Source organism: Dermacentor albipictus, chromosome 2 (assembly GCF_038994185.2).
Source record: "Dermacentor albipictus isolate Rhodes 1998 colony chromosome 2, USDA_Dalb.pri_finalv2, whole genome shotgun sequence".
Classification (NCBI taxonomy): domain Eukaryota; kingdom Metazoa; phylum Arthropoda; class Arachnida; order Ixodida; family Ixodidae; genus Dermacentor; species Dermacentor albipictus.
The window spans coordinates 143,375,158-143,397,444 of NC_091822.1; the positions used below are offsets into that span (position 1 = coordinate 143,375,158).

General features: G+C 43.0%; 1 protein-coding gene across 4 annotated transcripts in view; it reads right to left on the reverse strand.

Annotated features, from left to right (window-relative positions):
- Positions 1 to 22,287, reverse strand: part of Syx1A (Syntaxin 1A) — a 56,467-nt gene that overhangs the window by 23,034 nt on the left and 11,146 nt on the right. The window contains exons 3-11 of one of the 4 annotated variants that reach the window (XM_065435485.1): positions 20,292 to 20,318; positions 18,498 to 18,597; positions 17,416 to 17,490; positions 16,211 to 16,284; positions 14,976 to 15,084; positions 13,521 to 13,594; positions 12,787 to 12,924; positions 7,290 to 7,400; positions 1,969 to 6,053 (exon numbers count right to left, since the gene is read on the reverse strand). In XM_065435485.1, coding sequence (XP_065291557.1) covers positions 5,976 to 6,053; positions 7,290 to 7,400; positions 12,787 to 12,924; positions 13,521 to 13,594; positions 14,976 to 15,084; positions 16,211 to 16,284; positions 17,416 to 17,490; positions 18,498 to 18,597; positions 20,292 to 20,318 — 786 coding nt within the window. In that variant the 3' untranslated portion in view covers positions 1,969 to 5,975. Of the gene's footprint in view, positions 1 to 1,968; positions 6,054 to 7,289; positions 7,401 to 12,786; positions 12,925 to 13,520; positions 13,595 to 14,975; positions 15,085 to 16,210; positions 16,285 to 17,415; positions 17,491 to 18,497; positions 18,598 to 20,291; positions 20,319 to 22,287 lie in introns of those variants that run through there. The other 3 variants (XM_065435484.1, XM_065435488.1, XM_065435486.1) reach the window with 3 other exon arrangements.

Sequence of the window (22,287 nt, forward strand, 5' to 3'; positions counted from 1 at the left end):
TTTGCCAGGTTTTTAGATTTGTCCAAAGAATTCTGCTGCTCAGATAGCCTCACGTCAATGCACCATCCTGTGTGCACAATGTACGAAAGACTGCAGGATAAAGGAATTTGGTAGAACACGGCAATCTTGCAGGGAATGGGCTTCTTTCCATGGCTTATTTTAGTGTTTTTTTTTCTATTCCTTCTTTCTTTGGACAGCTGCTCCCACCTTACCAACTTTATTATGAGCTGAAAACAAGTCTTCGACGCCAAATCTGGCCCCTAATTTTTTAACTCTGTGCGAGATTCTATTCTATCTCATAACGAGAAAAGGCTTTGTTAGTCAGCCTTCTGTAGCCTCATCTTCGAAGGAAATGGGCTTGTTGAACAGGGGTGAACAACGGTGTTTATCTCACCCGCGACCACGAGGCAATGCTTTGGGAATGACGAGTGCTTTCATTGACACTGAGCATGCGCAGACACGCTTGATGTAGAGGCTTCAAAAAGCAATCGTTTTTCCAACAAACGCAGTTTTAAGTCAGCGCCGTGTATGTCTCAGTCTCTTCTCTCTGTCCTGTGTCGGTAGCGCTGTTTTGAAATATTATGGAATATAACGTAGTCCTTTACGCTCTAAGAGAAGTTTACATCATTTGGGGCTTATCTTGTCCCCAAACAATAATAATCTGCTTTGCTTGCGTTTCCTCTTTTGAAAAAAACTCTGCGCTCGCTACTTTCCTGTAGAGAATGCCGTGTCAAGCTGATAATGCGCAAGCCGTTCGTGACTAGGAAGTACCGGACTCGCAGCGTTATAGAAAGGAAATGCGGCCAAGACAAATGACGATTATTGTTTGGGGACAAACTACAACCCAAAGGGTGTAAACTTTCTTTAGAGCGCAGAGACTCAGTGCGACCCGGTGCGGGAACTTGCGGGCGGCTAACCTTCCATCACTATGGCCTCCGAGATCACAGCGTGCACAACCCGATCTCGGAGGCCATGCTCTCACAGTATGAGCAGCAGTTACCATTCCAGCTTAGCCGGAATACGCCTCTTTAGCGTGTCATTGTACAACACTGTCGCTATGCAAAACGTAGCAGAACGCACAGTTGCAACACGTTGGCTTGCCTGAGCGTCGCCGAACTACCCTCAAACTGTGAACCTTACCTGTGTACTGGAGTTGATAAATAACCATATACAGCAATCCAAACAACAGAAATATCTAAAAAAAGCAAAAAGAATGTCCCTCAGCCACTGGAACATACCTTTAAGTGCTTGCTCCTTCATTCCTTCTATATAAATTCTATTCTGTCACTTTATTGTATTACGCATGGAGCGAAAGAATATAAGGGTAACCGAGGGGCTCCATTTTCGTTTGTTATAGCCACATGAGGCCAACATACAGAGACGTCTTGTCGAGGGAGCATTCTTCTCATCAAGCTACTAAATGTAGTAGCTTTTAGCGAATGCACTTTCCTTCCACACACACAAAAAATTAAACAAAAGGAATAGAATGGAGTATAAACATGGGAAAGCATGCAAAAAAATAAACATTTCTATAAAGATTAAGATGGGAAACAATTCGGAAAATGGAAGTGGACGAAATGACAGTTGAACACACATCTTCCGCATTATCTGTGTGATGCTGCACCAACCGACCTAAAGCAGGAGCTGACCCCCATCCACTTTCTTGAGTACTTCTGTGCGTGTACTAGATCCAGCTCTGGTAATGTTAGCCAGTGCCCTTCACCACCATGGCAGCAGATGTGGAATATCCTGTCAACTGTAGGTGTCATGTAGTGTTTTGAGAGCAGGCAACAGGCCAACACAATATGCTAAAATGTGTATAGAAGTGTTCCTAATAAGGTATTCTTGAAAGAACTGTTCAGAGTGCACAAAATATACTCCCTCCTTACCAAAAGAAAAAAAGAAAAAGACACCAACAAAGTAACGCATGAACAGGCACAGAAAATCAAGGCACAGGAAACAACTAAATAAAATGTATATATATATATATTGTATTTAATATATATGCCATATATTTTTCTTCTGGCACACAAAGCTATTACGGACAGCCTCAATGAGGAACTGATGCAGAAAAAGAGAAAGAAAAACTTCTGGGCAAAGGAACAGACACATAAACCATCACACACTAAAAGCTTCAAAAAATACAATTCCTTCAAAGGAAACAAGGGTAAGGAAAGTCACAAAGCCACATAGATTGGTCACAAATCTTTGAGTACAGTATCAACTTTACATTGCTAGCCAAGCAGCAGCCAAGCTAAGTGTCATATATAGCTACAACCACCAAAGAAATACTTGTGCCACGGACACAAAATTACTGCCTACCTAGATCTATGCTCTTGCTAGCAGCAGAAAGAATGTAACTGAGATGGCAACTGAGATTTCCGACAAGCAGGTACATCAGGCCACTTTATATTTTGCCAGTCACAACTGAATGCGGAACGCATTCCAAGTGAAGGCACACTGATCACACAACAAGCCTCAATTACCCTGGATTCTTTAGGAATCACGGACCTTCGCACAAGTTGTCAGGCACAGTAACGCTTAAATCCTCACTGCTAACCACAAGCCGCTAAATCAGGCACAGAATACTGCCAGCTCATTTCACCTGCTCGCTTCATGCCGAACAAGATGGCCGAGCTCACATGCTTTTGAAAGTACTGCAATACTCTAAGCAAGGAAGCATGGTGTCCTCTGCCAGCGTTTGGACTCTGTTACAATTGTGCTTACAACCTTGGTTGCATCGAATCAGATGCGCATGTTCCCATGTGGCATTTCACAGTGGCCCGCTCTCAATGAAAGCATGCATGCAAAGTCATTGTTCCTTTCCCGTGTTCGACAGGCACAAACTGTCAACACTTAAAGTGCAAGCAACGAATGGGCAGTAAGTACACCATTTAAGGCACCAAACTAATGACATTCCTTTTCCTCAGCAAGGCTAAATGTAACTTTGCACCCGAAACAACTTAACTACTCTATGTGACAATCGTGCTGTAGTTAGCGCTTCCCCAAGATGCATAATGCCCTACAAGCTAAGAATTACAGGCCTTATTACGTGGAAAAAATAAAATAATAAGGTTTTAAAGGTCCTTTTCAAATAGCATAAAAACCGAAAGCAATCACATAGTCCACACCTTGTGTAGCATTTGTGAAGAGAAGTGTCAACAACAAAGGCGCCAGCGCAGGTTACAGATACCAACTGGCCACAGCCAACATGAAGGAGGGTGCACTAAATAACAAATGAATCCAGAGAAACACACTTTGGTGCAGACACCAACTACTTTGCACAAGACAAGATTTGTTCATAATGGCAGTGCCAAAGATCACCACTTTTTTTTTGTGTGTGTGTGCATAGAATGTGTCGGAGCTACAGCTACGAACAACCGTATCTCAGCTATGAGCAACCGTACCTCAGCCACACAGTACACCTAATTCACACGCATTTGAAATCAATCTGTATACAGAACAGATGATGGTAGCTTTACTATACATAAAGTACCATCTTTCAAGTTGAATTCTTCAAGCATAAGCAACCAAAAAAAAGAAGAAAAAGAAAGAACAGTGAAAAATCTGAGGATTAACACTCGAGCTGAAATGATAATAATAAGCAACACAATGACAAAACAGAGTTACTTAGAAAATTGGCTCTCTACAATCAATGAAAAACTGCTCAGGAAGCATGCGGCCACCAGACCATGCATTGGGGTCATACAACTGCAGAGTCGCATAAAAAAAAAATGATAAACACACACAAAAAGCCCGGCTGTTTGTGAACCTTGCAATGCGACTAGTAAGTGGCGGTGCCTCCAAAAGTTTCAAGCCAAGGCTCTCGAAACTACACACATCATTTTGCGTGTGTTGAGAAATGCTGCGCTAAACGCAGTGCATAGGAACAAAAAAGCGCGCATACATCAGGTTCGCAAGCAAATGTCCCATGCTTGCTTTGCAAGCAAGCCATTCCTTGCAAACAATGCATGGAGAGTTTCGAGAACCAGTGGCAGCCACTGAGGGATGTGGCATTGCAGCCTAAGTTCAGCAGCATAACCACTCTAGTAAATTGTTAATGGTACAGGGAAGACAAGATTACACGAAATATGCCTGTCATTCTTAACTGTTGTGCTGTCTTTTTTCCCGCTCTGCCGTGTTGTGCAACTAGCAAGGTAATTACCAACGGAATTCCACAATGCCTGTCCACTTTTTACTTTTTCCAGATGCCCGAAGTGTTTTTCATCGACACTGTTAGATGCATTTACAAAGCAAATGACAGAGCAGATTTGTTCTCCACAACCAAAGAAGGATCTTTTCGTGTCACTCAATTGGTGTTATTTGCCAAAAAAGCAGCTTCGTAACTATAAACTGCAACGCTTGTTTAGGAGTTGGTCGTGATTATTGCACTGTAGTTTGATTCTTAGTGAAGACGGGAAGTTATGCACAGACAAAAATCAAACACAGCCCACAGCGGCTAATTTTCTTCGCTGTGCCTTTTCTCTTTGCCCGAACTGAAGGTTACATTTCAACCAACAATGGTTTAGTTGGATTTCAGCCAGGTATAGTTGTGAAACTTCCCAAGGATTATTCTGAAAGTTCACAAGCAATAAGACAGGGAGCAGCCATTACGATAAGGAAATTGTGCAGCGGGAAAGCTGAAACTAGTGCCTCGATATAATACAGACCAAAGATGAAGTCACCAGCTAAGGGAGCAGAAAACTAAAAATTTTCGTGATGAGCTCTTTCCAACTGTTGGTTCACGCTTTGAATAGGTAAAGGCAAGTAAAAGACAAAACGCACTGCATCTTTTGCCTCGCGTCTTGCTGTGTTTCATATCTTTTTTAATGTCACCTTGTGAGCAATTAAACAGACAAAATGCGTGCACATGCACATTTTCCCGCGAGATAACAACATTCCAAATGTGTGTAAGCCCCGCAGGACGCTCAGCCAGCCAGCCAGCACACTTAAGCAGTAGCACATATTTTTTATCTCAGCGCACCACTAGCATCACGGTCAACTCCCACTATTGGTGAGAGAAGGGAGACCGCTGAACACAGAAATAGTTCATTCGGCACAAGAGGCAAATAACACTAGCCCCCATTTTTGATTTCAGCTCAGCAACTCGGCCCTGCGCAACGCTGTTCACATTCCTTCAGTTTGTCCCATTCCAATTTCCTGTACATGCAGCAGCCATTACAAGAAAGCCACCAGGACAGTCTTGCTGAGCAGATATACAGCGGCCAACCAGCAGTGCAGACGATGCCGGCCAAGCAGTGCACAAGCAAGAAGTTCTTCCGTTGACCAGCAAACTTTTCGTTGCACCTATGAAATTCCCTAACCCTCATATCGTTAAACGTTTCTCCACTAAACAATTCACCAGGCTTGAGAAAGTGTAAGGTGAGCGCCAGTCCTTGGCCAAAGTAGTCACTGTGCTTTTACGATGCTCCCCAAAGATCCCAATGCCTCTAATTTTGTGTGTATGCACTCTTCAATGTTTTAATGTTTACAAGAAGGCATTGGAGTTAATGCACATTTTTTTTAGCTTTTTCCTCATCACAAGAAACAGCTGAGGAGCGTTACTAATGTGTTACATTTACTTTGGTGAAGAGGCGACGCTGTCCTACACTCAGTGGAGTCAAAACCTGTTGGTGAATATGGGAGTAACTCTCTGCAGCTAACCACAATAAAAAAAGGAAACAGGCATCAAGTTTGGTCAAATGAAAGAAACTGAATATAAAGTAATGAAAAAAAAGGGGGTGGGGGGGATACAACCAAAATGTTGTTCAGCAGTTGGCACAGGCAGCCAAACACTGAGGCATAAATTTAGGGGCGCATTCACGTTTTGTTGCTGGGCATGATGAATGTGCGGTGCAGGGAAGAGGAGAGGGCAGCCTTGCCAACAGACATTACACATTGTCTTCAACAATCTTTTTGCGAGCACTCGAGCACTGTTGTGGGCTCTTCCTTGGTGTCCAGGTTGCTCTGGTCCCTCACGCCAAATTCACGGCAAGGATTATGATTATAATGATGAGTATCACAGCCACGATGGAGATTATAATGATGCACTTCTGCAGAGCACAAACAGTCGGTGCCGTGGTTTTGGTGAGGAGAAACAATCGGCAATCGGGAAGTGGTGGGAAAAAAAAAGGAAGAGTGCAGGGAAGTACGGAAGGGAAAAAGGGGAGGAAAAACAAAAATACAAAAGTAAGTAACTGAAACTGAAAATACCCAAAGGATGCAAAGCAAAATTAGAACAAAAATAAAATAAACTGATGGAAATCAACACATCATATGGGTGAACATGAATGACCCAACGACCCTATTTTCCATTTTAGCTATTTAGCCAATTAAGTGTGTCCATTAAACATTTCTCATTTCTGCACATGAAATGTGACAAGCCTTGCTTCAAACTGTCGTGAGCTACTACTATACTCACATTCGACAATATTATAATAATAATAAAAAGGAAACATGCACTCTGCTGCAAATCATGCAAAAATATCCAGTTATAGCTGCTTGCACGTAAAACTTTTCTACTTGCCAATTAAGAAAAGCAAAAAGAATGAGTGGGCCTGTTCAAAAGAAACCGGCTCTCAGTGAGGTATATCTGCCGTGCTCAGATGCAAAAGCATTCGCGTTTTGATAAATGTGCACAGTAACATTCTGAAAGGCGGATCTGGTCCAACTTAAAAACCAAGCATGGCTGCCTTTCTCCTTGCTTTGAAATACAAAAGGCTAGTTAGCCCATACTTTAAAGTCACATTGCTAAGACAAACGAACACAAGTGAATAGCTTCCTTTGCGGTCTTAGCTATGCTTACTATAAAACTGCGACAATGTTTTGCCTGTATGTACTTTATAAACAAGTGGATCGCATCAGCTTTTAACTAACAACAGGGATCTACAAGTCTCCAGTAGAAGGACTTATGTTAGAGTGTGTTGTTCAGAGTTACTTTATTTAGTCAGTTGCACAATCGTCTCAAACAAGTGATGAACAAAAAGAGAGAAAAATAATAAAAACACAGAATAGGAAAGAAGAACACGCTGACCATTCTCTGACGTCCGCTTCTGAAGGACTCAAGACTGGTACACATCCCACTGCCATGCTCTGCGCATACTATCATATGCTGTGCGAGCCGGATAGTGGAATAGCATTCTGTCCCAAATGATGAATAAAAAAACTTGAAGCTAACTTCGGAGGAAATGACTGCTGCTATTTGAGCACCTCATCTGCTCTCCTCTGAATAATGTAGAGCTGCTGGTATATCTGTGCAGCAGAGGCTGAAAGAGCCACATCGAACTCACCCTTCGGGCCTTGCTTTGGTAGACGAGTGCTTTTTTGGTATCCTGCTTGGCAGTCTCGATGTAGTCCCGTGCATGCTCTACATGGTATTCAATCCTGTCGATCATCTCTCCCTGTAAGAATGCATGGCAGTGTGTCAGAACGTAAAGGGATCATTGCCAATGCCCTTCCTAACTGGCCCACTTAAAGCCTTAGATGAGGCTAAAGAGGAATCACTCTTTGGTTAAACATGAACGATACTCTGAAACTGTAATGGACAACAACTACAGTTTCGTTTGATCAATGCAAAAACATTTGGATGTTAATGAAAACACCTCCCCACTGTTTCACTTGGTGGTGTGACAAGTTTAAGGCATTCACACGATACTTTGTGCATCTGTGTTACCTTTCTTTAAAACAAAAACAATCACAAGCACCATGCATTGGCAGTGTTGTCCCACCAATCTCATACATAGACAGCCCAATGTGGTTGTGTCTTTCGTGTGTCTTTCGATCAATTTGAAGATGTAACCAGTGGTATGTTTGTCAGCAACATCTGGAGCCCTATAACCCCAATGCAGAGAATTCACGGTTACCTCGTGCAATTGCAAATGCACTCGAACCTTGTGATAACGAAACAGGATATAAGGCAGCAAATTCAATTCCCTTTGCCATCCCCATAGAGATCCATGTACAGTAAAACCTCGTTAAACCGTACCCGCTTAAATAGTAGTTTCGTTTTAAAAGTAGTAAAGTCAAATCCCCGACTCAGCGGCCATTGAACATAATGTGTTTTGTATCCGGATAAACCATACCAGCTTATTGCGTACATATCGGTTAACACGTAGTGTTTCCACTTTTCGTCGCGCAAACATGGCGGTGCTTTGTCTCCACCGCGCGGCCTGGCAGAACAACAAGCCTCAGAGATCTGAACAACGACCTCCAAGTGCCCTGAGCGGTTGCGCGTGAAGCCACATCAACGTCAACATTTTGGCACCGTCCCAGTTAGCGTTGTGGCATCATGTAAGTGAGGACTCGCGTCATGCCGAAACTCGGATAAAAAAAGACACCAGGTGCTCCGCATAGAAGAAAAATTAGACATTGTTCGTGCTGTCGAACGTGATACGAAGAAGTTGGTGCTGGCATGTGACATTGGTCTACTGTTGACTACGGTATGTGGCATTTGGAATGTGAGGAAGTTGCTCGGCAGTGCTGTTGCAACCGCGAAGAGATGTTGGCTGCGAGGTTCGACTTTTCACCATTGTTGCCTCTGTTTTGCCGAAGTGTCGCCTAGCGACAGTGATAAGGACGACACGGAAAGCGACAGAATGGGCGATTCAGGCCCGGCAGTGGTAGAAGCTGCGCGTTACGTCAGCCTCATGAATGCAATTGTCGCGACGAGAACAGCACCTCGCAATGAAAAGGTGCCCCGTTACTTCTGCAATGCTACAGCGCCTGCGCACTGAGAATATCCAACACTAACGAAGAATGTGCAATGCAAGTGTTTGCTGAGAAGAGGGGGCTGGTTGAAAAGCTGGCTCGCAGCTTCAGTAAGTTTGAGGCCGCTGTCGCCGCTGCTAGGCTGCCGTGGCATCAAACGAAAATAACACTTGTCGCGCGAAGTAAATAAATACTGCATGTTTTTTCCGCTTTCATCACGCTCCCTATTGCGTTTCTGACAGGTAAGTGGGCGATCTCATGCTATTTCGGTTAAGCAGTACTACCGTTTAGTACATACTTTTTCCGAGCTCCGGCCAACTACGGTTTAACGAGGTTTCACTGTATTTGCATGTATGGATGATGTGTACATGGTGTTGTTTTAACAAAATAAAACTGCCATGACAAACCAGATACATCTCCAAAACTAAAAAATACCGACCATTGCACACTGAGCATATCACTATCCACTGGCTTCAGCACTCATTTGGCACGGCAGTTCAAAATTCCTGTATCGAATATGCCATCGAGCAACATTGGTCACCACTGTGTGCAGACACACACACAGTGGCCATGTACAAGCAGCACTTTTCTCTCGCTGCAATACGTAGCTACCAAGGCTAGGTGCCCCCCTTTTGGATGCACAGAAAGTGGGAGTGCATTGCATTCTGTGGTGCACTAAAATCGTGCAAATATTGTCAAATGAATCAATCAGTGTTGTGTTTTGAAGTTTTTATTGTGTATCTTGTATAACTCAATCTGCCGGATAATTTGATCAATTACGTCTGTCCCGTCCGGGCCGAATTACCTGAAGTCGACTGTGCTTCCAAGGGTTTCGTGAAATCTCGCAAATGCAACACTACAATCGAAAATCATGGAGGTTGCCTGAGAATATCGCCCCAGATGTGTAGTTGGCACAGCGTATTATGTGCCACGTGCTGTTCGAACACGACAACTTTGTTCGCTTTACAGCGTCATTTCGCCACATCGTCATTTCGCTGGTTTCATGACAATATGAGAAAGCCAAAGGGAAAGAGCATGCAAAAGAACATCACTTTGGAACAGAAGGAGCCTATAATAAAAGCTGTCGTGCCAGGTGATAACTCGGCGCGTGTTACACACTCCAGAGATTATTTTGCTGTTGTTTCATTGAAATTTAATCACATACGTGGCTGTGTAGTGGTTTGGTGGGCCCCAGTGTCGTAGCCTTCTTTGCATGTTTAGAGTTGTGCACACCCATTGGGCAATAATCAATATAAGAAAGTAATTTCGGCTTCCCCTTCAACTTCGTTTTAAGGACGTTCAAGTGTACAGTGACCAGATTTTGGCAAATGCCTATTTGTTTTCCATGCACCAGAGCCCCACCGTTTTGGTGTGTGTATGAGCATGAACTATAGTTTAAAAGGACACTATAAAGACCGTATTTAAATACCATTCCATAAACCTCGCAACGCTTGTTTCGTGCCAAGTAAAGACTTAGTTTACGAGAAAATTGCATCTGAAATGGTCCGAAACCTCTTAAGAAATTCAAATCTCCCGCCACTCAACCAGGGGAGCGGCGATGTTGCATATGCCATCACCACCCTTTGCAGCCATCGGTGAGTACAACGGCGCCTGACAGACGGGGGTACCGAGCCAAGAAAGAGCGGTGGATTCATCGCTGCAGCTGCTTTTTGGTCAAATGGCGCAGGCCATTCGCACATCCCGCGACATCACATGGAAGTTGAATTCTCTGCTACTTGCAGTTTGGGCGAGTTTCGCGAGCCAGAAAAACTAGTGCAGCACTATGTAATAATGGAAATACTGAAACGCAACAGCGTGGGTGGCGCAGAGTCGAGCGAACACAAAATATTTCGACCGCCCACGTCGCTGTCAAGTATAATTTGAATGAGTTCCTTTGTCTAAAAATGCAATAGAGCTGAACAAGTAGCATTTTATTTCATCTTATAATACAGTACAAGGATGTTTTTTGCAACGAGTGGTTGAGTACTAGTGACAGAAATTAACTGAGGAGTGCTTTCATCATCGGCAAGTACTTGAATGTCCTAAGGGAGTCTCTAATCATGTCCTGCATTTACCTCAATTTCTCGATTATTAAGGCTCTGTTCGCGATAATATTGACACCTTAGGGATTCTCGAGCACTAATCTACCACTTTAGCATCACTTTATATTATACCGTATTTATTCGAATATAGGCCTGTAGTTTTTCCAAATGATCATATACAAAACTCTAGAGTCGGCTTACATTCGAGGATCTTAAAAATGCGCGAGTTTGTGACTGAAGACAATAAATATGGTCCATAGCTAGCGCCATCAAGAAAAGTCTATTGCAGCCATTACTAGCCGAGCCAGTATCCAACTGAAGTACACGAGCGAAGTCGTTGCTTTGACCTGTGTAGTATCGGAGCTGGTTCTACGGTATCGGCATGCGGTGTGGCGTTACCGTAACGGCACACTATAGTGCCGCTTTCAACCGAAAAGTTGTACTAGCTGCAGAAGCATAGTAAGCCAGGCGGGACTTCAGCGTTGACAAAAAAAACGTCCTTCGTTGGAAGGGGAAATGGGAGATGCTTTTGCGTGTGCCGCAACGAGGAGATGACAGCGATAAGGAAGATAAGCGTGCAATAACAGAGAGGAGCTGTTCACTGAAATTGCGCTGCGTTTTGACGCGTGTGATGCTGCACAGTCTGCGCATGCATGGCGGTGTGGACATGAGCTTGCGCGCATCCGCAAGTGTACATGTGGTCTGGGCTATAGGGACGATGCTAACGATGGTGACGTAGGGTGAGCTCGGCATGTTCATATTAAATAAATGCTTTTATCATTTTGTGAACGCTGTCCTCACTTCTTTTGTTTGGCCTACATCCAAGGTAAGTGTTAAAAATTTTTTCTGGCTTCGGACATTCGGTGGTCGGCTTAGAATCGGAGCTGGCCTGGATTCGAGTAAATAGGGTATTTTTGGTTTTAGCACCTGAAAAGTCTTTTTTAGGGTTCTCTTCTTGGGGCTTTGAAAGCCCATTCAATTTGTTCTTTCCACAAGACCTAGCAGCATTGGCAGACACTGTTTGATAATGGCAACGCGCTTGACGATGTGACCTGGTAAATGAGGCGATTGCATTGCTAACATTACTGAAGCTTTTGAGGGTTTCGCACCCCCTGCCTAACACTCATTGGCAAGGACAGTGAAAGAGGTCACAAAATGCCTACCCTCTTTGGCAGTGGACACTGCAGATATGTATTTGAGAGTAACGCACAGTATTTTGAGAAAAGTGTACTGTAGACTGTAGCTTATAAATAATATTGGCTGCGTGTATGTTAGGCGGAAGTGTGCAAAGCGTGCTGGAAGTGACTGTAGTTAAGTGGTCATCTTCATTATTATTATCACTATTATTTTTTTCGCAGTGCCTCCGCTTGTTTTGTGGTTGTATAAGCACGCCGGCCGGCAGCGGCTCACCTAAACTCTGCTACACATGAGCAATAAACCGTACCTCTCTGCAATAAACTCTACCCTACTCGTCACTCTGCTCTCCCCTACTCTACTCTTTTAAATACCTGGTCTTGTGGTCCAATGTGTGACAAAAACAAAAGCCCGCCACAAAGAATAAATGCATAGCAATAGTTAAACAAAAGAAGACCCCTTGGGAACAGTTAATGAGTCACGACACGGCAAATGCACCATAAAAGAAGTTCAATGCATCCCGTGTAAGACATACCAATAATTAAGACAGCTTTGAGGAAATGTCGAACACCTTACATTGCATGCTGCTTCAGAATTAGAACGCTGTCCCACTCTGCCTGCACAACCATGCCACTTTGGACACCAAGTTGACCAAGTTGAGCAGAAAAGTGATATTTTCATATGTTGCCAGCATGGTCATCAACGTGTCCTCATCAAATCAAAAGTAGCGGTCTGCCTAGTCAGTCACTTCGAGTAAATGGCAGCAAATCTTATTGTGTGACAGGGGGTAGAAGAGAAGTTCAAAGAGGTCATCTATATTCTACGTAGGCTGTTTCGTAATGTTTGGGAAGCACCTATCCAACAACACTTGTTTAAGCAAGACACTCATCCCCAGTGCACATACCTGGCTTTCTACGAGCATGGCCATGTCCATGAACATGTCATGTAGCTCCCGAATGCTCGTCTCCAGCTTGATGATGTCTGCATGCCGGGCCTCGATGTCAGCCAGCGTCTGCTTCGCCTGCTGCGTCTCCATGATGATCTAACCAAGAGGGAGGAAGGAGGGATGGCATTGCAGGTAAATTAGCCTCTGCAAAATGGCGCTGCTTGCAAGAAGTGGGACCATTTCACATGGCTTGTGGCGGTTATCAACAGTGATAAGAGAACAGCTAGTTGCTAAACTCTAGATCTCAGTAGTACTGAACACCCCTATAAAAGCGTGAAGCTGCAGGCTCAAGTGACCAAGACAACGAGTAGCAATAAAACCAATGATTGATAACTTTTCAAAAATCCACGTGCGTTTTACTACAAGTGTCAATGTGTGCAGTAATGGTACAAGTAGCTCGGCATTCAATAGAATGCAAAAGTGCTGCTGCAAGACCACAGTGTGTCTCTTGTTTCATTTTGTTAACATTCTCTTATATGCAGGACACACACGTGTACACGTGATGCACACACACACAAACAGCTATACAACATTAGCAACATATCTCAATCGCACCATGACTTGTCCTTTTGGGGCTATTGTTGTAACACTTTCTCCAACGAAATGGACTTTACTTTCCCATTAAGCTTCACTTAAAAGGCAGTCAAATGCTCGTCACTGTGGCCTGTCACTTAAAACACGTCAACACTTACTCCTTGTGTAAAGATGGCAGGGTTCCCGCTCTCCAACATCTCTTCAAGCTCTTCGTTGGTTGTCATACGCCCAGCTGCAGAAGACAAAGCATATACGGTTTGGTAATGCACTACAGCTGCAGAAGCCTGTGACAGCTTGACATTTGACGACTGCACATCTCAAGCACACATCATAACTTGGTACACTAAGACAATGAAAGGGCAAGACAATCCTTCTGTTATCAAATAAACAAGTGTGTAAAACAAGGCAGCCTGAAACTCACCAAATTTCGAAAATTAAAGACGAAGAAAAGAAAACGACAAGGCCATGCTTTGTACCTACGGTTTCCAGACAGTGGATACCAAGTGACATGCCGCTCTTCACACGTCTACGTACAGCTCGCAGCTAGTTGGCTACGTCATCAAGCAGCGTTTTCTCAGTCCAATTAAAACTGTCAACATTCTACAATGTAATGGTTTTTGAGGAACTAGAGACTCTCCACAAACACGAACATCAGTTCAAACTTGGATACTAATCCAGTGCTCCTTAGCATATATAGCCTAGCGTACCACAGAAGAGCACATGAAAGCAAGTTCACAGCATTACCTCAAGGTAATCCAATAATAACAAAGCATAATAGCCTAAGCTTCCCGAGACTCTTCCACAGATCAGTACTCTTTCTGCAGCTCTATAATTACCCAACTGTCTAGAGACAACTGCTCAATGTGGCTGAATAAAATAGGCCCTTTTTCTGCATCTATCAACTGAATAAAGCAGTGCACCGGTTGTTTCTTGGCATACAAACATCAGTGATTCACGCCCCCTGGAAACACTTCAGGTTTCTAACTAAAACAATTTTTAATGCTACAGAGGCAAACTAAATTAATAGATCACTAAATACTGTGGCCTTGATATCACGGTAAATTAGGCTGTCCCAATGTGTTTGGGCAAACAAGAAGCTAGACCTCTAAAAACAAGTCCAAATAGGTTCCACAGCTGGCCCATAAGTAGCCCAATACACGGACAATATTTCATGCTAAGAATACCTATTCTTTCTTAGAATATGAATTTTGAAGAACTTTGAGCGAAAATGGCCAAAGACTGGTTGCCATCCTCATAAAGCAACCTTGCACTAACCCAATAATAGTGGTTACTCTTGGGCGGCCTTTGAGTTTTGACAAATTTCTAGTCTATGAGAACATTGCACTCCAGACCACAGAGTGTGTCTGTAGCCTGAATTTGACCATGCCAGTGGATTCATGCATGCGAGAATACAAATTGATTTGCCTTTTAGAACAGAAAGGCTGAAAGCTGACAAACCTTATAATAACTACAATAAACAAACAAACTATGCAAACAACTTTGTGAAAACAGGCCAAAATTCACCTGCAGGTCTGGTGTGCTTGGTGTCAATACACTATCAAACATTATCAAACTATTCAAATGCAAATTATTCAAACTAGGGTGGAACTTACTGATTTCTAGTTGCCGCTGAATGCGAGCCTTGCACCTCTCCCTGTAATCTGTTTGGGTTTTGTTGTAGTCTGTCATCACTTCCACAAACTTCTGAGACAGCATTGAATGCTGCATGTCGAAAATGGATACAGAGGGTGGCAGGAAAACGGAGAAAAGAGAGAGAGAGAGAGAGAGAGAGAGTTGGTCAGTTTAGTAACGGCTACAGGGAAGATAGCATTCCAAATTAATAATAATAATAATAATATTTGGGGTTTTACGTGCCAAAACCACTTTCTGATTATGAGCCACGCCGTAGTGGAGGACTCCGGAAATTTTGACCACCTGGGGTTCTTTAACGTGCACCTAAATCTAAGCACACGGGTGTTTTCGCATTTCGCCCCCATCGAAATGCGGCCGCCGTGGCCGGGATTCGATCCCGCGACCTCGTGCTCAGCAGCCCAACACCATAGCCGCTGAGCAACTACGGCGGGTAGCATTCCAAATTACATGAAATGTTCTGGTTGGCTCATTACAGGCATCCTGCTGAAAGTACATGGTGAACATCGAACGGCCTGAAAAGACAATGGATGACACACACTGGCGCCGACACTCCCATGTTAGTGCATCCGTATGTCACGTATGTTGCATTCTTGTTTAGCTTTCCCTCTGGCTTTTCATCTGTTAGATGTTCACTATGACTGCAAAACCAAATGACCAATGTCCAAGCCATCACAAAGACTAAATGTTGCTGCAATGTGATAGCACACAGTAGCGTACATGTGCAACCTGAAGTTAACACTGTGGTGCGCACATGAATACACAAAAGCTGCCAACAGTTGTCAATTCAAGGCTAAATTAAGCCTTTTTGGAAGTAGTATAGTCCTTATACTTTTCCTGGAGATGTAATTATATTGTGAAATGCTAAGCACATGGAAAGAAAAACACTGTAGGTGCCTGAATTTGATGCAATTAGGCATTAAGATTTAGTTTTAGCACAAGAGTGCAATGGGCTGAATGTGCTGACAAGGCCTAGTCTTGCTATGCTGTTTTAAGAATGGGCGCTAATTGCTATACTGACTACTCAAAAAGACCCTGCCAAATTTATGCTTTATGGGTAACAACATACCATTCACGAGTTCAAAACAGTGCTCTTCGAAATTCACTCCGCATGTCTACCAGAAGGAAATGACTTTTCTTTCTCCTTCAACGTCAGGTCATGCAGTGATGCAAGGCCAGAACGCTTTTGGCTAGTTACCTGTGTCTTGCGTATCCTGAAGTCTGCGGACATCATTTGCGTCTGTTCCAACTGCTCAATGTTCTGCTCCATGACTGGAAACAGGATTGAGAGAAAAAAAAATTAGAAAGTAAATAACAATGAACGGCATTCCTGAATGTGCACTTTGTGACAACAGGTTTCAAAAGATTTAGATGCTACAAATGGGAGAATCTAACAGGCACTGAAGCCAAAGCAGGCAAATGCACACATAGGTGCTTTGACCGTATGGAAACATTATGTCCCTTTCGCTTAGGGTGGGCAATAAATGTTAGCTGTGGACTGATGTACATGCATTACGATTTACCCTGTCACGGTGGTATTAAGACATAGCTCAGAACGTCAGAATTGGCAGCAATCTCTTACGAAGCCAGTTGTCAATCAAAACATGCAGAACTCTTATTGCAATGTAGAACAATGCCTTGATTGATTCATAGGGTTTTAACATCCCAGAGTAGCACTGGGACTGTTAGAGATGCTGTAGTGAATGACTCTGAATTAATTTTGACCACCTCACCTGGGGATTCTTTATCATGATCTTTAGCTAAGTAAACGAGTATTTTTGCATTCTGCCCCCTGTGAAATGCAATTGTAGTGGTGAAAAATCAAACCCAAGACCTCGTGCTTGGCAGCATAATACTATAGTCACGGAGCCACAGCTGCAGGTACAACTATGTCTTATATCGACGTCCCAAGGTGCATTTTCGATTGCAGTTGAGTCTGACTGGAATTGAATTTCTCAATTGCATTTGGCTCCCTTCCGCAAATTGCACAGAGGAGCCCCCCTCCCCCAATCGCTGTGGAGATACTCAATCCCAATCGGACTCTAGCATGGTCAAGGGTGCACCGTGTGATACCTGTACTATTACTTATCCACTGGTGTAAATGTTCAATAGCAAAGTGCTCTTCTTAACAATGGCCTCAACGTTTTTTCTTACTGAAAAGGTTGCACAACACAAAAATGCTTTTAACACATTGTGGTTCAACACAGCACCATTAGGTACCACTGTCAGAACTGCTGTTTGTGGCATAAATTTAACCCTTGGCTCTTTTTCCCTCTCATCTCTGTGAGGCGCAGAAAAGAGGCATAAAGGTGAACCAGTAGCACTGAAAAATCATTGCACAGCCCTACTAGGGTTGTAAAAGAAAGCAACAAGTCTAGCCATCATTACAGTGGCAGTACTCACCCTTTAACTTGGCCCGTACTTTGTTGGCAGTCTTCTTGATGTCGGCCATAAGGTCCTCCAGCTCATGCTTGACCTCTGTGTCACAAAACACAAGCAAGGAAAAAAAAAAAAAGAACAATGTAGTACAGCAATATCACAACCGTCATTACCAATGAACTAATTGAGGCTATTGCTGAATAAAGACCTCTACAAATCTGATTATCCATGCCGCGCATCAACTACAATGACCCTACACCACGATTTTCTAATCTCATGACAACTATCCTGCATCCCTGTCAACTGCATTACTCATCACTTGGTTTAAACAGCGGTACAAACGTACAAAGGGAAGCTAGTTATTGGAGCTGCATTAATAATCAAATAGACCAATGGTTTTCTGTTCTACAGGTAACATGACTTGCACAGCTTCTTTTTCTCACCATTGAATCTCAAATTGAATACCGTGCACATATACCAGCATCTTATCTTTAAGTTCATACAGCTGCATTTTTTTGTCTCTCAATGCTGTATCCATCTTTTTCCTTCGCATGGCTAATGTTTTCAAATTCCTGAAACAGTACAGTGGGTTGTGACACTATGATGGATCCAATACTGGTGGGCTCCAGATTAATCATGACAATCCGGGACACTTTAACAACAGTCTGAAGCACGGTACACGAGCATTGTTGCATTCCTCCCCTATCAGAATGTGGCCACTGACACTGGGAAATGAACCAGTGACCTTGGTGTACAGTAGCCGAATCGCACGTAAAATATTATAACTAACAATAAAGGACACTGATTAAATGCCTCCAATGTGGAAATTGCATTTTTTTTAACAAACTTCACCCCCTTTGTTTTGATGTGGGGATGCTGTTACCCTGGTTGCCGACACAAAAAAAAAAGAAAAAAAAGGAAGAAAATAATGCACTTGCTTGTTACAAACTCATTTTTATAGCTGGCAATTAGAAGCTGTGAATAACTGCTTTTCTTCCTGTGCTCTTAGTTCTGAAGATTTTGATGTCTACTTTCAGCCAATGCAAGGCGCTATCTTCCGCTGGCCCCATCAGACACACAGAAAAAAAAAGTATGATGTGACATACTCTCATCAGTCTGTGGAGCTGATAAAATGGCACTGTGTTTTTTCTTGACTTCTTCGACATTTGCTTGTATTTTGTCGATATTCTCACGAATCTCCTCCACCTGAAAATAGAGAGCAGAGAAAAGGAGCATCTTATAAACAAGAAATATCAACGTGCGAATAAAATTTCACCATCCAAATTTTTATTATAAAGAAAGCACAAGCACATCTATTGGAGCATGTGGCACTTACCAAGTTGCAACCCAATCCTTCAGTTAGATGAACTTTTTCTTTTTGTTGGATGCAAACAAGCATCCAGTGATGTATTTGTCAAAATCATTGAAGACAGATTTCTCTCTTAATGCTGTTCTGTTCTTGCTCAAATTTCGCAGAAAGATCTCATTTTAAGGTGCGAATTGTTCAGTACATATCACACTTGGTGCTGTTACTCGCTTCTAGCGTCAAGCAAAAGAACTTCGAATTTGCGTTCATCTGCACCCCTCGCAGTAAGTGATGCTTAAAACATGGCGGCTATGCCACTTCTGCTGTGTGAAATACGACAAAGCGTGGCTTTCAAGGTTGGTTTTCATAAATTGCTAGGGGATGCATTTGAAAGATGCACCACGAAGGTAACATACCAGTATTTTTTTTCTTAAAACCAGGTAAGTAACATTGCCAAGTGTTATACTAAACTATAAGATGTAATCGTTCTGCAAAATTCTAGTAAGAACAGAGCAGCAGTAAATGCCAAACCATTTTTCTATAATCTTAAGAGAAAATAATTTGCTGACGACTACGATACTCCCCAATGCTAAATTTGAGCGTAGCTCATAAGTGTTTTATTTCGCAAGGTAATTGGCTGGTGTGGACAATCTGTCTTGTATGGCACATTGGAAATGGAGCGAAGTGTGGCACGAATGCCTCACTAATCAGGAGATGGCGAAAGGAGGCACATGGGTGACGCGTGGGCACGATTTGTGGCAGCCGCTGCAGACAGACTTCCATTCATGCAGCGCTTTGTTTCCATACAGACGACGTGCGCTAGTCTGGTGCCATCTCATAGCCGTCGTTGCTGCAGAGTCCATCTTCCGCTTTTGCCATACCTTCCTCCTCTGCTTTCCTTCTCACACTTTCTTTGCTATTGCAGTCTTTCATCCTCCCCTGCGCTCTGTGTTCGTTCTTTCATCCTTCGCTGTGCTCATACACTCGGTTATGAGGAACGCCAATGCTCGCCACTGCAACGGCTGCCTAAGAGTCTCGCTCTAAAATGCACGTCCATGCGCTGTGAGTAATCTATGGAGACCCCTCAGAACATGCATCAAAGTTTGCTAAGCAGCCTCAGTTGTGCAACAAATCTTGCAAGAAAGACACTGAACAAATGTCATTAGATGGCACATGATGAAGCAGATATTCCAAAACAGATATTAACAACATAGTATCACTACAAATATTGAAAAATCTGAATATTATACATGACAATCCCATAGCCATACAAGCTATAAGTGTGTGAATGTGTGTTTTTTATATATCGAGTATTCAGTGAAGAAATAACTTTTGCAGTTGATCTGAGATAAAAGTACTTTTTTTTTCAGCAACAGAATCTTCATGCCAGTGAACATAAGAAATTGCATGACAAAATAACTGCAACATTCACTAATATTTGCTCAATTACTTCAGGGCATGTGCTGTAATTGCAAAATTCAAAGTGGTCAGTGTTTGGGGCATGTCTGCTTAATAAGAAACCAGAGACTACCAGCAACAGTTTTAAAATATCCCTCTATGAACGTGTCATGAGACACATTCATGTTCCGCTTACCTTTTCCCGGAATGCCTTCCTTATGCGCTGTAAAACAAAACTATGTGGAACAAAACTGTACTTCATGTAACATATCGGCCATGATGAATAGTTTGAAGCTGGTGACAGCCTCGGGACTCTTGCTAGTCTGGAGACTGTCAGTAGTGGCGTTGCCTTGATAACTGGCTGGCTTCAATTCAGCAAATGCAATGTGCTTTCTAGAGTAACTTATCTGATGTCTGTTGGCACAAATACTACTGCATCACCAAGTAAGCACCTCTTTATGCCAGTTGTACTTTTTTAGTTTTCTTTTTGTTCCAAAGCCGTTAGTTTGCCCTGCAAAAATTAGCTACATGTATGTGGTTCAAAAAGCTGTTACATGTGATTCGGAAGCCCTGGTTTCCATAAAAAAGAGTAAGAAAGTGGAAACATGGTGCATGAGTCCAACTGAGCAAGGCTGGTTGGGATGAAAACCCAGAAGCTACAGATGACGCTAATGGGACCGATTGAAGCCTGGGGCACACTCTTTACAAATTATCTAAGGTCGTCACTAAAGCACCTGGTACAGTGCTGGATGACATTTTTGTGCAAGCTCTGTGGAAAGATTCCCATTAAAATGCTTTTGGACTGCATAAATGTAGCCTGCAATCAGCTAAACGACCGAGGAAATAAAGTAAACAGAAAAGAACCCAAAGGTCTCGGCCTGTTTAGACACACGCTTACTGATTTATAATCCAACAGCTGGTAACATGTGGACGTGACCTTCTCACAGAAAAGAATGAGTCAACCTCTATTGAGGTGAGAGAAATAAGCAGTGGTGCACTGTGCAATACAACTCCCTTTCTTCTGGAACAGTGGTAGGCCCAAGGGCTCAAGCAAGACAGAAACAACACGCACGTCACTCCGTGGCTCGCTAGCTGTCATGTGTGCAGCTGCAGCACAAAGGGCAGCGAACTCTCGGAAATGTTGCTGCTGTGGAAGCACAGCCATGGAGAGGAGCTTTAGGCTGCAGATGGCCCTGGTCACGTCAAAATGTCATTGTGAAGTTGGGAGATAAGGCAGCAGCTGGCTGCTGCCGGCAAAAGTCGTCCACGAGGCATGCAGAGTCCCGTACAAGCACTGCTAGACACCAACTTGGTGCGGCAGCTGCGGCCGCCGTACAAATGATGGGAAGTATGCTGACGGGTGGGCTAATAACATTTTTAGAATACTTCTTTTTCTCATTTATTTCAATGTATCTTTGTGCCAAAGCATGTTTTTTAACATTAACAGAATGTTTTAACCTTGACAAATGATTCAGTTGTCTATTTTTTCAGTGTACAACATAAGTGCCTGTGTTGTGCGAGACCAGGGTAGCATTACAAATTAATATAGGCTAGCAATTAAAACAAGAATAGTTGTCATGGGTGAGTTGCTCTGAATACTCTAAATGGACAACACTATTGGATGCAGTGAATATAATCAAGCAGTCACATTAACAGGCTAAACACAAACCAATTACTGCTATCTATAGTTTTTTTTGAGCCGTGGCGAGGTATTGCCACAGCGTGCCACTCTTATCTATTAAGTTGGACAAAGGCTTAATTTAACGAGCCTTGAAGTAAGTTAGAAGTAATGTCATTATATTCCTCGAACGCCAAAGTGGGACGAAAGATGGAGAAGGTAACAACTTTTTCTTCCAAGTTTTGTTTATGTGAAGGGAAACTCTTTTCCAAGCTATTCAGTAAACTTGCACTTGTGTTTTGGCATTATTCCATGTGCTTCCAACACCACGTGCATGACAAATAAGATGGCATGAAGATAGCATGGTCAGTGTGCTTTGGCTCGTTAGCCACCACATTGAGAAGTCCATTGTAGCGGCATCGACAAAACGTACGAGGCATTAAGTGATTGTGCATTCTAGGAGGGCTGCGATCTTACAACGTTTCATAAAGTGAACCGCTCGCTTGCCTTTGCACTGCTATCAGAAGCACACTTTCGTCGGCAAAAGTGTCATTTTGACCAGCCATACGAGGGA